The sequence below is a fragment of the Macaca thibetana genome, chromosome 1 (genome assembly GCF_024542745.1).
Source record: "Macaca thibetana thibetana isolate TM-01 chromosome 1, ASM2454274v1, whole genome shotgun sequence".
Classification (NCBI taxonomy): Eukaryota; Metazoa; Chordata; class Mammalia; order Primates; family Cercopithecidae; genus Macaca; species Macaca thibetana.
In genome coordinates this window covers 41241589-41256267 of record NC_065578.1, presented here as the reverse complement: position 1 = coordinate 41256267, position 14679 = coordinate 41241589, and the positions used below count along the sequence as shown (strand labels likewise).

The 14679-nt window shown below is 53.2% G+C and overlaps 2 protein-coding genes across 5 annotated transcripts in view; one reads left to right on the top strand and one right to left on the bottom strand.

Annotated features, from left to right (window-relative positions):
- PPCS (phosphopantothenoylcysteine synthetase) overlaps positions 1 to 14679 on the bottom strand; it is a 1013452-nt gene that overhangs the window by 277118 nt on the left and 721655 nt on the right. The gene's annotated exons all lie outside the window — the stretch shown is intronic.
- GUCA2A (guanylate cyclase activator 2A) lies at positions 10808 to 12892 on the top strand. Its single transcript, XM_050801126.1, has 3 exons — positions 10808 to 10915; positions 11969 to 12176; positions 12609 to 12892. The coding sequence occupies exons 1-3, from the start codon at positions 10841 to 10843 to the stop codon at positions 12671 to 12673; spliced, it is 348 nt and encodes a 115-aa protein (XP_050657083.1). The 5' UTR covers positions 10808 to 10840; the 3' UTR covers positions 12674 to 12892.

Genomic DNA, 14679 nt, shown 5'->3' with positions numbered 1-14679 from the left:
GATGAGGAAGCCACAGTTCCTGCCTTTACGGGGTACAGACTTGCCCAGGACAGGTAGCAAATGCCAGCCCAGGGAGGCTATTCTGAAGGTATGCTCTGGTAAGGCAAGATTCTGGTGGGGAGGAATGAGGTCATACTGAGGATTGGGGCAGTGGTTTAGGAAGGGCTCCAGGTATGGGCTGCTAAGTTGAGTCTTCAAAGGGTCCCAGACAGATGGGAGGAGGTATTGCCATTTATACCATCACCTTGAGCAAGCCATGGGAGCTCCCTTACCGTGGGGGTTGTGGGTTGAGGCGGGAGAAGTGCTGGGCTGCTGGTCAAGAGCTGAGCATAGCAATTCTGTGAGAAATGCTGTCCCCACTTCACTGATGTGGAAACAGGCCCGGACAGGCCAAGCAACGGGCAGACCAGCCATGTGGCTGGAAGTGAAATTAACCTGGAGTCCCTCCCACTCTAGAAGGGGGACCTTTTCATCAATCCCAAGATCTACCCAAAGCCTCAGGCTGCTTCTAACTTAACCCACACAGTGCTACCAGAAACATCTATAGCAGTTTCACAGATAGGGAAACAAGGCCCAGAAAAGTTAACCTGCCCAAATTCTCACAGCTAATAGAGGAGCTGGAATAATTCAGTCCAGGCCTAACTCCGGAGTTCATTTCCTTTTACTTCACTGCTGTCTAAAAAAGAATTTTCCCAAAGCCAAGAATAGTGACTGTCCTCTGTGTGTGTGTCCATGTGTCTGTCTGTGTGCCTTGGAAGGAAAGCTGTGCTTCACTCCCATCACAGGTAAGCATTTGTCATTCGCGGTGCCTCTGAAGGACCGTAGTAAGGGGACCACTAAATGTGGTCACTTCTGCTGATTTAGATGCAGCTGAAGTACACTTCTGCTGATCAAATGAGAAATAAGGCGATTAAGATGCATGCATGATTCTCAAGGTTTTAAGATATTACAGTGTGCAAAGGGCTGCTGTTTATAGACGTGACCCTTATCAGTTGGGTAAAGGAGTCCTGGAAAAACCATGTAAGCATCAGTTAACATTCATTGAAGGCTTGATCGCTTCTTGGCCTTTTGGCTAAGATCAAATGCATTGAAGGTTTGACTGCATTAAATGCCCTAGAATTACAGCACTATCCTAAAAACTTAGGAAGGGGCCTTAGAAATCAACTAACACAACCCCCCCACATTTTGTTGTTGGAGAACATTGAGACCCAGAGAGGGAAGGGTGTGCTCACGTTTCACACAGCTAGTTAGGGAAAATTTGGGGGAAGAGAATGAAGAAAGTCATTTGCCTGGCAGCGATTTAAAATTCCTACACATATTGTCTTATTTGATCTACACAATAGCCTGATGATGATGTAGTACCCTTACTGCCCTCATTTTACAGAAGAGGAAACAGCTTTGGAGAGGTGAGACACAACGAATAATGTGATGGTGGAGTATCCAACTCTGAAGGACATGTGCCCCTGAGTGTGAGATGGAAGATTCAAATCTGAGTCTATAACTGGTATTTGCTTTCATGTACCTTCTGCGTGAGCATCTCATTACTGAGTTGATTCCAGTGGATAAAGATACACGTGTTTAGTGCAGCATTGTCCTGGATTCAAGCTAGCGGCTTCATCTGATGCTCAAAGACAGACTTCAACCAAGAACTAGAAAAGCTGGCCAGGTAGGTTGGGCTTATTGAGACATGTTTATCCACGAAAGTGCTGCCATCCCAAAGGAGTTTAAAGAGTGATTTTTGAACTTAACCTCCTTGGATTCTTCCCTTAATATATGTGACTAGCCAACATGTGCAAAGCAGAGACTTGGTAATTGACTGCGTCAGAACCAGAATTCAACCCTAGGTCAGGGCTTCAGCCCCCAGCTCTCCTGCAGTGCCCCCTAAACAATGCTGACCTCAGAAGTACAGAATTGGACAGCTACTCTTTATTAAAAGTTCCTGTTACTTAATATTACTTATTCTAAGCACTTGATGTGGATTATTAGATTTACTCTTTGAAATAACTGTGTGTGGTAGATACTGTTATTATCAACTTCATCTTGCAGAGCCACAGAAATGAAGTCCCTTGCCCAAGGTCATTCAGCTTGTAAGTGGTAGAGGTAATAATAGTAATAACAACAGTAAAGCTGGGGTTTTGAACCTAGGCCATCCAGCTCCAGTGTCTGCGCCCTTCACCACCGCACTGTGCTGTCTCAGGCCCTGTTCCCAGAACGACCAGGCAGAGAATGAGGGCCTTAGAACAAAGCCAAAGCTATTTTGCAATGAGGCTGCAGTGAGTGCCTGTGGCCACTAGAGGGTGGGGCTGCCGGCTGTGCACCTTTCCTCTTTTGGAAGGTTTCCTTTACCCTTACTTAGGGCTGTGCTCCCTTTCTCTGCAGCCCCCAGAGCTGGGTGCTCCTAAAGAAAGGTAGGGATTCCACTAGCCAGCCCTTAGAATCTGTGCCCCTCCTCTCCTGTGTCAGAGCTTGCTGGAGGAAGCCAAGGAGACTCTCTAGTTCTCAGCCACATACTGCTGGGGCCCACTCTAGAGCTGCCTCTGAAGCCTGCTGCCTTCCCAGCCCCCTGGTGCCTACGGCTCCCCTGCTCCAGGGCTCAGGTGGGAGAAGGTGCCCACTGTCAACCCCACACTGAGGCTCCTCAGGCTCTGCCCCTTCCTCTTCCGGGGCCAGCTAATGCTGGGGGCTGGCATGGTTTCTGCAAGCATAGAGAGGCCTGTGGTCCAGCCAGCCATGCTCCCTGCCACTGGGCAGCTACCCTTGCCCCCCCACCAGCCCTGCCTCTGAGCTGAAGCAGGCCTCGTCTCCACTTGTACACCAACTCCTGCGGCTGTCACAAACACGATGGTTATTGCCACATTTGCCAGGTCCCTGCCTGGCACTGGACAGCCATTATCTGAGTGAACATGCCCAGGTGCCTTGTGAGGTTGGTGTCATTATCTTTTATGACTGGACATTGCCAACTCAGAGAGGTGAAGTGATTTGCCCAAGGTCAAAGCCAGCGAGCGAGGCTGGCAAGAGGGCAGGAACCCACATCTGCCCCAGGTGCGCCTGCTCTTCTCGAGGGCACGCTGTCTCTTCCATAGCACCGGCTGCCCTGACCACCCTCTGGTCACCCTACCCCAGAGGCAAGCCTGAACTGACCTCACGGTGGACGGATGGCACCACTCTCACCCCGCAGCCCCCAGAAGTCAGAGAGGCAACTTCCTGTCCCAGACAATGGCAATAAAGACGTCCAAGGACGCTTCCTAACCATCCCATGCCTGAGTGACGTTCACAGGCAGAGCCCTTCCTGGAACAGCCCTGTTTCCGTGTGACTGTGTGTGTGTGAGCATATGTGAGCAAGGCCTTGTGCGTGTGTGCTCGTGTGCTTGTGTGACCATGTGTCTGTGGCTGAGCATGTGATACATTGTAGCCCGTGTGATAGTGACTGGGACTTTGTGTATCTGTGTGTGCCCATAAAGGAGACAGGAGACAGGAAGATGGCTCCTCACTCAAATTTGATGACTTGATAGCCACTCACTCCTCCCACTAGGATAGGGGAACTTGCAGGAGGAGGGAGACGCTTGCCTGGAGTGGAGCTGGGTTCACAGGCACTGTCAGGGTTACACCTGTGGGTCTGATACACATTTTCTTATCACATCCCTGGCTTGTCCTTGTGGCTTTGAAGACTCCTCCCTCCTTTATCCCTTTGAGCTAGATCCCAGATCTGTACCTGCTCCTGCCCCCAGGCAGCCCCTCCCCTGCTGCCCTAAGGCTTTTATACCAAAAGTTGCTCCAGGAAGAGCAGCTCAGCCTGCATGTTCCCTGCAGGCCCCATAGGCCAGCAAAATACTTGAGGCAACGGAAAGAATTCAGAGTTTGGAGTCAGAAGAACCTAGAATTCTGTTTGGGTAAGACGTTGCCCTCTCTGAGCCTCAGTTTGCTCATCTGTAAAATGGGGATGCTATACCTTACCTCAACGTGTTACTGAGATCATCAGTGAGGAGTCAGATGGCAAGCTGTCCTGGCACATATTAGGTCCCAAGGGCAGTCTTCCCTTCTCTGTCTCCCTCCCTCTCCTCCATCTGTTGCCAAGTTGCCAAGACCAGTTATTTTCCTGCCATTTTATGCTTCCAATGCACCCCCTGCCCTTCTGGGGCACTGCCAGGGGTGGAACACGACCTTCTCTTCTGGACCCATGCAGCAGCCATCGCTAGACAGTCCACTTTCAACGCCAAGTGCCAGGGTGCTCCTTCTGAATCACGACTCTTACCAAGGCCTCCCCTACTCTGAAACCTCCTATAGCTCCCCGCTGTCACCAGGTGAAGGGCAGAACTCCTCAGCCCGGTGTGTGAAACCACCTTCTCTGGGCTGCTGGCCCATGAGTCCTTGAGACACCCTCTGATTCCACCACAGCCACCCCCACTTTGCCCTCTGCGCTTCCTGCTGCCAGGCCTTTGCCTCACGGTTCTCCCCTTGATGGGTCCAAATCTTGCCATGGATCAAGGCCTGCTGCAAATGCCGCCTTGTTGGGTAAGCATTCTCTCACCTGGTGCCAGGAGGACCGGTAGCCTCGACTTGTTCCCCCCTCGTCCCAGGGAGTCTGTACCCATGCCCTACCCTCCCTGTAGCCTGTGGGCTCTGTGAGCGTCTTCTATGGGGGCAGGTGGCGGGAGCTCCAGCTGTGCTCTCCTTCCCTGTCAGCCTTTGGGCGTGGGAGGTTGTCTTGGTGGCCAATGCCCAAAGCAGGCTGGGGGATGCGGGAGAAGGCTGCAGCTGCTGTCCCGCTGAGGGGGAGCAGATGGTGAACGGAGCTTCTCCACCACCTCTTCCTGGTCAGGCCACAGGGCCCTGAGACGACACCGCTGAGCAAACAGCCAGGCACGCCCCCTGCCCACTGCCCAGCTGCCCCCTGGAGCATCAAGGGAAAGAGCCGGGCCACCTGGGGCCTGGGGTAAGGGAGGGATCCCTCCACTCAAGCCTGGACTTGGGCTTCAGCCAAAAGGCTTCCAATTCCAACTCAGCCATCCACTTTCTGTGTGACATTGAGCACTCTTTCTAGGAGCCTCAGTTTCATCCTCTAAGATGGACATCATTGACCTACCTCACAGGGTCTGACTTAGTGGCCACTCCTTTCTTTTTCCTTTTCCCTAGAAGGGGGCAAAAATGGGTGTTTGGGACCAGCAAGACAGTGCAGAGGAATGGGATGGACTCAGTAGAACTTTAGGCTTTTCTTTGGCAGTTGAGAGAACTGGATTCTGTTCTGGGATTTCTAGCTATGTGACCACAGCTGCCACCCAGTCCACCTGGCAATAAGTCTGAAGTATTGTGCTTTCCTCTAGGCTGAGGTAGTCCCATGCTTGTTTCCACACTTATGCTCTCTGTTGGTCGGGTACCTGTGTGCAGTGCACAACCAATACAACTGTACACAGCACCCCTGTTTGCACCTTTGGGAAAGTTATACTTCCTTAACCTCTCTGAGCCTCTGGGCTTCAGTTTACCCATGTATAAAACAGGGTTGTGCAGTTATTTCTTAGGTGTTTCCAGTGCTGTCAGGAGGTTCACATATATTATAATGTCTGCTCCAGGCAGTTCTGGATTGTTATAGGGGCCAGAGATTGTTACACCCTCCAAGACACATTTACAAGCAGGTTGGAGAGTCTGCATATTGTGGACCACACCCCTTTCAAGGTTACACAGATCTGTATTGGAGTCTTCGGGTTCCCACCTGGGCTCTGTTCCAGGCCTTCCTGCTGAGGTCTGATTAGGCCTCTGGGCCTGCGGGAATGGGGGGACGGAGCCTTAATGGTCCCAGTTTTAATGTGCACACAGGAGCCATGATAAGATCACCAGACACAAGAATCAAACATCAGCATCCTCACAGAGACCGGAGGACTGGTCCAACAGCAGGGCAGAGCCTCTGCAGCTTCTGGCAGTGGGTGAGGGGTGGCGGGGCTTTAGGGAGCGAGTCTGGTTTCCACACTTGTAAAGCACTTGGCCAGAGCCTGGCACAGAATGAGTCTTGATAAATATTAGCTGCTGTCATTAATGCGATGATCATTACAAACGCTCCGACCTGCCTCATTCTTTAAAGACTTAGTGGTACTTCCTAAGTGCCAGGCCTTGTATGAGTACCGGGGCCTCAGTCGAGTAGGACACAGTCTCTGCTTTCAGCAGCCCCCAGGGCAGTAGGCCAGACAGACAATTTGCTAAGTTTATGATGGGAAAGGTGTAGGAGGCTGGCGGAGCTCAGAGGAGCAGAAATGGTCTTAACCCAGGCTTGTCGGGGCTGGGGTCCGTTAGGAGAGTCTTCCAGAAAAACTGAAATTTGCAATCTAGCTGTTATTGTCTCCATTTTTTAGAGCAGAAACGAAAGCTCAGAAAGGTCATGCAGCTTTTGAATGGTAACAACAGTGGATTCTTTTTTTTCTTTTTTTCCTTGCTCTGTAGCCCAGGCTGGAGCGTGGTGGTGCGATCTCGGCTCACTGCAACCTCTGCCTCATGGGTTCAAGCAATTCTCCTGCCTCAGCCTCCCAAGTAGCTGGGACTACAAGCATGTGCCACCACGCCCAGCTAATTTTTGCATTTTTAGTAGAGACGGGGTTTCACTATGTTGGACAGGCTGGTCTTGAACTCCTGACCTCGTGATCCATCTGCCTCAGCCTCCCAAAGTGCTGGGATTACAGGCGTGAGCCACCACGCGCCCGGCCAGTGACACCGGATTCTAATACAGGGCTGCCTGGCTCCGAAGCCTGAGCCCCTGAAGCCACAGCACCCCACGTTTAGGTCCCTCCTTCCGGGTCCACTCCAGGGAGTCCTTTGGGATCCTGGTTGAATGAAGAGCTCAGCAGGGGCCGGATCACAAAAACCTTGAATGCCAGGCAAGGGAGGCTGGCTTTCTTCCAGAGGGTTTGGGCAGTCGCTGATGGGTTTTCAGAGGGGAGGCAGGTGGTACAGGTGGCATGGCCTGGAAGGCTATTAGGAGCAAGAGTCTGCCAGAAAAGGCAGTGTGGGAAACCCAAACAGTCTCAGACCCTCCTTCTACTCATATGGGAAGAATGAGGGATGTGGGGGTGCTGAGGACCAGGGCCTGAGTACTCAGGGTGTGGGCTGGGGTGGGAGGCAGGAAGCTTGGAGTTCAGGGAAGAGCCCAAGATCCAACTTCCAGCAGCTTCAGAGCAGGCTGCAGAGGCCCTGAGCACGCTGGAGGTTCAAGAGGGAGGGGGCCTGAACTCACAACTGGGGCCAGACTAGGCAGAGGGGCTTGGGGAACAAGGGAAGGGGAGTTGGTTCCCATTTCCCAGGGTAGAGGTCAGAGGTGGAGTTGGGTAGGGGAGGACCCTAAGGGCCATGGCCTAGGAGCCACTTCCTCTTTCCCACAGTGTAGAGTGATGTCACTCCCGAACCCACCCTACTCCATCCCTGCCTTACAGCAGGCAAGCCTCGGCCACGGGGGCTGTGGGAGAAAGGCTCAGGGATGAAAGCCCCTGCCCTTTACCCCCATTCCTGCCACAGCTTGGGAGGGGAAAGACCAAAATGAGTCAGAGAGAACAGCTCCTCAGCCTGGTGGCCCCACCTAAGCCCCATCCTTAACTGTAAGTCAAATCCCAACCCAGCTTTAGCGTCACACTTAAACCAGACCCACCCCCATCATAAACCTGACCCAGCCACACCTCCGATCTCTGCTGCAAACTCTACTCCAATCCCAGTCCTGCCAATGAGCCCTGACCTAGCCCAAACCAGCCTCCACGTCGGTTACAAGCACCACATCAGCCCAATCTGGACTGCGCCCTCGGCTCCACACCTAACTCTAATTTACACCGGCCCAACCTCAGCTCCATCTCAACCCGACCCTAATCCAAACCTACTTTAGTGTCGCCCGAAATGAGCCCCAAACTCAACCCCACTCCAGTCTCCGTAAGCCCCGGCTCCAGTCTAGCATGGACCTCAGCCGCACTACACAACTTCTCCCGGTGCTCATCCCCACCCCAGCCTCCGAAACTCCTGCCCCTCACCTTTCCCCCAGCTCCATCCCCCGACCTCCTGTTGCTCAGCATCCAGGTCCCACGCTCCCACCCTCAGCCCTATTCCTTCCTCTAACCCCACTGATTCCCACGCCCACTCCCACCTGCACTCAGCGAGGGGGTCACTGTGTGGCTGACCTTGGTGGGCACACACACATGTCCAGGCACGCACACACACCTCAGCACACACACACCTCAGTGTATACACACGTCAGCACACACACAGCACACACCTCAGTGTATACACACGTCAGCACACACACACAGCACACACACACACCTCAATGTATATACACACGTCAGCACACACCTCAGTGTATACACACACGTCAGCATACACCTCAGTGTATACACAGTCAGCACACACACACGTCAGCACTCACGCCTCAGTGTACACATACACGTCAGCACTCACACACACCTCAGTGTATACACACACGTCAGCACACACCTCAGCACACACATGCACCTCAGTGTATACACACACGTCAGCACACACACCTCAGCACACACATGCACCTCAGTGTATATACACACCTCGGCACACACACACACCTCAGCATGCAGACATATGTCAGTGTATACACACACGTCAGCACACACACATCAGTGTATACACACATGTCAGCATACACACCTCAGCAAACACACGCACCTTAGTGTGTACACACATGTCAGCACACACACTTCAGTGTGTACACACATGTCAGCACACACACACACCTCAGCACACACACCTCAGTGTACACACACACGTCAGCACACACACGCCTCAGCACACACACACACTTCAGTGCATACACACACATCAGCACTCACACACACCTCAGTGTATGCACACATGTCAGCACACACGCTCCTCAGCACACACACACACATCAGCACTCACACACCTCAGCACACACACACCTCAGCACACACATGCACCTCAGTGTATAAACACACCTCGGCACACACACGCACAGCACAGCAGACGCCCTCAGCTCAGCATACACACACACACCTCAGTGCACGTACACACACATATCTCAGTGCATATACACACATGAGCATACACACACACACACCTCAGTGCACATACACACACATCAGCAGACACCCCAGCAAACACACACACCTTGGTGTATACACACACGCCTGTGTATGTACACACTGGCACACACACCTCGATGTATATATGCACACCTCCTAGCACAGACACAGATATCTTGGTGTACACAGACACACATATACCCCCCAGTATACACACACATACACCTTAGCATATATACATATATACTCCTCAGTGTACACACATGCCTCAGCACACACACCTTCAGCACGTGCACATATACACACACACCTTGGCTACACACACCTATCAGGGTATATACAGACACTTTGGCATATACAGACATACACATCTCCGCAGACACACCCCCCCTTAACACACACACACACACACCAGAAAGGGGTGGGAAATCCAGTGCAGCTGTGAGGACTGCCCTGGGAGCCGGGCCAGGAGCTCCCTGCCCCTCCCTGAGGGCCTTGTCCCTGCAGTTCCCTTCTGGTCAGGCCCTGCTGTCTCCAATTCCCTCTTCAGTGTTGACTCTCCCCACCCAGGAATTCCTGCCCAACCTCCCGCCCTAGGGCTGTCCTGGCATCGGGCCAGGTTGGCTGAGTAGAGAGATGACAATCCCAGGGCTACCCTTTCTCCTGTGTCCTGGGGATTCCTGCTCACAACAGCACACAGTGAATGCATGCTGCGCTGAGGGCGCGGTCTGAATGGGGTCAGAGTCTAGAGGGGCGCGGACACAGCCAAGCAATTCCCCAGTGTGATCTGTGGAAAGGGGACTGCATCTGCAGGGGCAAGGGGGCGGGCGGATTGGGGAGGAGCTCATTCGAGGACACCCTGAGGCTGCAGGGCAGGCAGGACAGGATGGGGACCAGCACAGAGTGGGGACAGCCTGTGGCTCAGACAGGCAGATGGTCACCAGAGGGGCCAGGGAGGACCAGGAGCTGCTGTGGCTGCTAAAAATAATAGGGGGATGGACCTCTGCTGAGCACCTTCTGTGTGCCAGGCATTGAGCTAAGTGTTTTTAAAACCTCACTTGATTCTCACAATAATGCCTACCGCATACCTACCCCATGAGGTAGGTATTATTTTTGGTTCCCACAGGGGACACAAGGGACAACAAGACTCAGAGAGCGGAAAGCATTGGCCCAAGTTCACATGCCCCACAACTGGGCAGTAGGTGGAGCTGAACCCGGGCTGTGCGGAGGGCTTCCTTAAAGTTGCAGCAATCAAACGCAGCCCCCGACCTGCCCTGCAGCCTCCCGCGTGGAATTTCTCACATTACCCTGAATATTCCAGGCCTGTCTCACCTCCTAGCTGTCCATTTGGCATGAAATGGCCTTCTGTTCTCAGTCCCTTCTCTGAGAAAACCTCCACCCATTCTCCAGAGCTCAACCCCCAGTGCAGCCCCGTCACCTGACCCTAATCACCCCACCCTCATCACCCTGCCTTTCACTGTCGGGCTGGGCCCTCCTCCTCAAGGGCTGGGTCGGCCGGCCCCACACCAGCACAGGGCAGTCGTGAGTGAATGTGCCTTGTTGGTGAATGAATGCAGGACCCAGCCCGGCTGTGGGTCAAAGTGGGTGCTCAGGGAGGGGCCGGGGGCCCCCCTGCCTGGCTCTTATCTCCCAGGGCTGTCTCAGCCTTATCTGATAAGGCCTGACAGGTGAGCAGATGAGACTGACAAAGGCTTCCGGGTTACTCAGTAACCTGCCCTCTTTAAAAGTCCCGCTGTTTCCCCCTGGCATCCAGAACAGCCACCCCTCTCGCGGGCACTGCTGCCATGAATGCCCTCCTGCTCTCCGCACTGTGCCTCCTCGGGGCCTGGGCTGCCCTGGCGGGAGGGGTCACCGTGCAGGTGAGTCCTGTGTCCCTACCCTGGCCCAGCTGGCTCCCTGCCCCTAGTGCCCAGGGCTGGTCCCCTGAGAGAATACCTCCTCTTTGGGGCTGGACTGAGGATGTGTGTCCGAGGTTTGGCCTTCTTTGAGGAGCTCCTGCTCAGTCCGGCCACATACACACCTTTCCCTTCAACTTTGGAGGAGAAAGAAATCCAGTGGAGGGAAGAGGAATAATCATATGGGGAAGGCGGGGAACTGGCCAATTTACTGAGTGTCCCACGTGCCGATTCTTTCCCCAGCCCCTCACTGTGGCCCCACCATCAACCTGGAAGAAAGGAATTATTAGTCCCATTTTACAGAGGGGAAAACTGAGCCTCACAAAAGTTCTGTAACAGACCATGGGCACATGGCCGTGGGAAGTGCAGGAGCTGGATTTGAATCCAGACCTTACTCCTCAGTTCTGTGCTCAGCCAAAGCACCCCTGTGGGTCCCAGGAACCACACGGACACCCTGGAGGTCCTGACAGATGGGTGTGCCTACCAGTGCCAATGCTGGCGACAGGCCAGGCTGGCACCTAGCAGGGGCCCTGCTCTCTATCAAAGCCAGATTCTGAGAGGCCTTTTATTGCTTCTCAAACAAAAACCAGGCTACAGGCTGAAGCTGGGGGCCCAGTAATCAGCAGCACCGCTCTCAGGCAGGGGAAGGACAGCCTGGGCTTGACCACGTGGAGCTACCATGCCTGGGTGCTGGTCCTTTGTCTCTCCCTAAAAATCAGCACACTGGCTCCTACTCATTAGGCACCTTTGGTGTTACTGGAGCTTCACACCCATTTTCTCCATTCCCCATACAACATGCAGAATTTGCGGGTTCCGGAGTGTCCAGCACCACGGAGCCAAGCCAGGGCGTGGGGCCTGAACTCTACCCCTCACAGTGCCCCTCAGTGGATCGCCTGGCTCCCATATGCCACGAATACTACTCGTGAGCACCACTGGGCTGGACCGGGGCCAGCACGGGGGGCGCAGTCAGGAAGCAGGCTGCAGCCTGGCCTCATGCTCTGGGCTTGTCTTTTCCAGGATGGAAATTTCTCCTTTTCTCTGGAGTCAGTGAAGAAGCTCAAAGACCTCCAAGAGCCCGAGGAGCCCAGGGTTGGGAAACTCAGGAAGTTTGCACCCATCCCTGGTGAACCTGTGGTTCCCATCCTCTGTAGCAACCCAAACTTTCCAGAAGAACTCAAGCCTCTCTGCAAGGAGCCCAATGCCCAGGAGATACTTCAGAGGCTGGGTGAGCAGCCTCCCTCCTCTCTGATTGACAGGGCTCGGGAATACTCTGATGGCACATGAGGAAGAGATCTGCTCTGATTGGTGGGATTTGGAGGAAGGGCTCAGCTCTGATTGGTGGAACTAGGGAGCTTGCCTCTGATTGGTGGGTCTGTTCCACGCCCACTTCAATTCCAAGTTGTAACTGCTGAGGTTTGGGAACTAAGACAGTTCATCTGGTCTTAGTTGCCTCTCTTTCTGGTGGAATCTCTGCTTTGATTGGTTGGTTTGAGTGGTCTGCATGCCCTGATTTGGGGCAAAACGCCCAGTAGGTCAGAGTATGGGCCTGCTGGGATTCTCTGGGGTCTGGGTGGTGACGTACAAGCTCTGGGCCAAGGGCGGCAGGGGTATTGGGAGGAAATGCTGGTTCTCACGAGGCTCCATCTCTGTTGTACAGAGGAAATCGCTGAGGACCCGAGCACGTGTGAGATCTGTGCCTACGCTGCTTGTACCGGATGCTAGGGAGGCTTGCCCACTGCCTGCCTCCCCTCCCCAGCAGGGAAGCTCTTTTCTCCTGCAGGAAGGGCCACCCATGATATTCCACTTCTGGCAGCTCAAGCTACCTTGGTCCAGTCGGGAGGAGCAGCCCAGGGAGGAACGGGGTGACTGGAGGCCTCGCCCCAACACTGTCCTTCCCTAGAGCCACTCCAACCCCCAGCTAATAAACCAGATTCCAGAGTACTCTGGGTGTTGCTTTCCTTCCTTCATCCCCTAGTCTACCCTGCCCTGGAAGCTCGGGATGTAATGTACAAAGCGAAGGACCCCACTCTCTCTGCTAAGCTGCTCTCTGTCCCCGGGGCTGCCACAACACAGAGGCGTGGAGGGGATCTGGATCTCCAAACCACTGAGGCAGCAGGTGGTGGGGAGGGTTTGCTTTACTTTCACATCTCCTGAGGTCACCAAATTCACTGAGCCACATGTGAGCACGGGAGCCAGTCTGAGCTGGTTAGGACGACCAACACAGGCACTTGACCCACTAGGAGACTGGCATCAAACTCTTGGGTACTCAAGGACTTGGCTCCCACCAACCATGCTAGTGTGGCCTCCACCCCGACCACATCCCAAACCACACCTCTTGCCATTTCCTCTGCTGCTGCTCACCTCTTCACTGCCCCTCTTCCCACACTACTGTCAGGCAAACTCCTACTCAGGCTCCAAGCCTTTCGTTCCATGGCCTCTCCTCAAGACAACTTTCTCAACCCCCCAGGAAGAGTCTCAGTGCTCCCACTGTGACCTTGACCTTGGTGCTCTCTGGGCACTGTGACCACCCACAACCCTTGCACAGCTCTGGCCACCCTGTTATGTAATGGCTTCTGTGCCTGGGGAAGTCTCTCTGACCTCCAGACACACATAGATAATTGCATGAGGATATAAAACAGGGCAGGGTCCCAGCCACAGCTTTTCCAAGTACTGTGTGATCTTTGGAAAGTCACTTTCCCTCTCTGTACCTCCATCTCTTCCTCTATAAAACTGGGGCGCTAATATTTCCTGCCTCCCAGGCTGGGTGAAATAATGCACGTAAAGCCCTCAGTTAAGGCCTGACACAAACATAAGAGGAATTCAATAAGTGATAAAACAAACCAGAGAAAAGGGGACTAGGATCAGGCTGAAAGTGGTTCAGACAGGGTGAGGAAGCAGGGTATGGAAGTGAGGCCTATTAGCAAAGGTAGAGGCAACAAAAGAAAGAGAAGGCAGAACTCCCAAGGGTCCATCTTGGGGAGTGGGGTGGAGGGGAATTGTCACAAGGGGGACTCCATGGGCTTCAGAATTCAAAAGGTAAGGTCTCTTCTAGTTGAGGTCAGGAAGGCTTTGTGAAAGGGGAAGGGCAAGTGCATTTGCATCACCCCTCAGATTTGCATTGGGATGCAGGGAATTTCAAAACCAGTGTGGAAGTAGGGAAAAAGAGGGTGTTGCAGAAGGTGGGAATGGTGCAGACGGACACAAAGACACTAGAATGGTTCAGTCAGGACAGTGTGGAGCCTGCAAGGGCAGACAGGACTGAGTTTGAGCCTTACTGTGTCGTTTACAAGCTGAGTGTCCCTCTCTGAGGCTTGGTTTCTCATGTGAAAGTGAGGATGATAACAGACCCTACCTCCCAAGGTTGGCGGGGGATTAAGTGAGATATGTGATGGAGTGGAATCATTTAATGCCCTAACTCTGGAGCCAGACTCTTTGGGTATAAATCCTGGCTCTGTCTTTTACAGCTGTGTGCCTTTAGGCAAGCTATCTAGCCTTTTCTCTCCTCAGTTTTCTCATCTGAAAAATGGGGAAGATAAGAATCCATATATCGTAGGGTTGAGTGAAGAGTAAATGAAAAAATGCAGAAAAGTTCTTAAAAGTCTACTGGTTTTGAACAACCACTAGGTCAAATAAGAAATCAAAAGGGAAATTGAAAAGTATCTTGAGACAAGTGAAAATGAAAATACAACATGCAAAAGTTTATAGGGTGCAGCAAAAGCAGTTCAAAG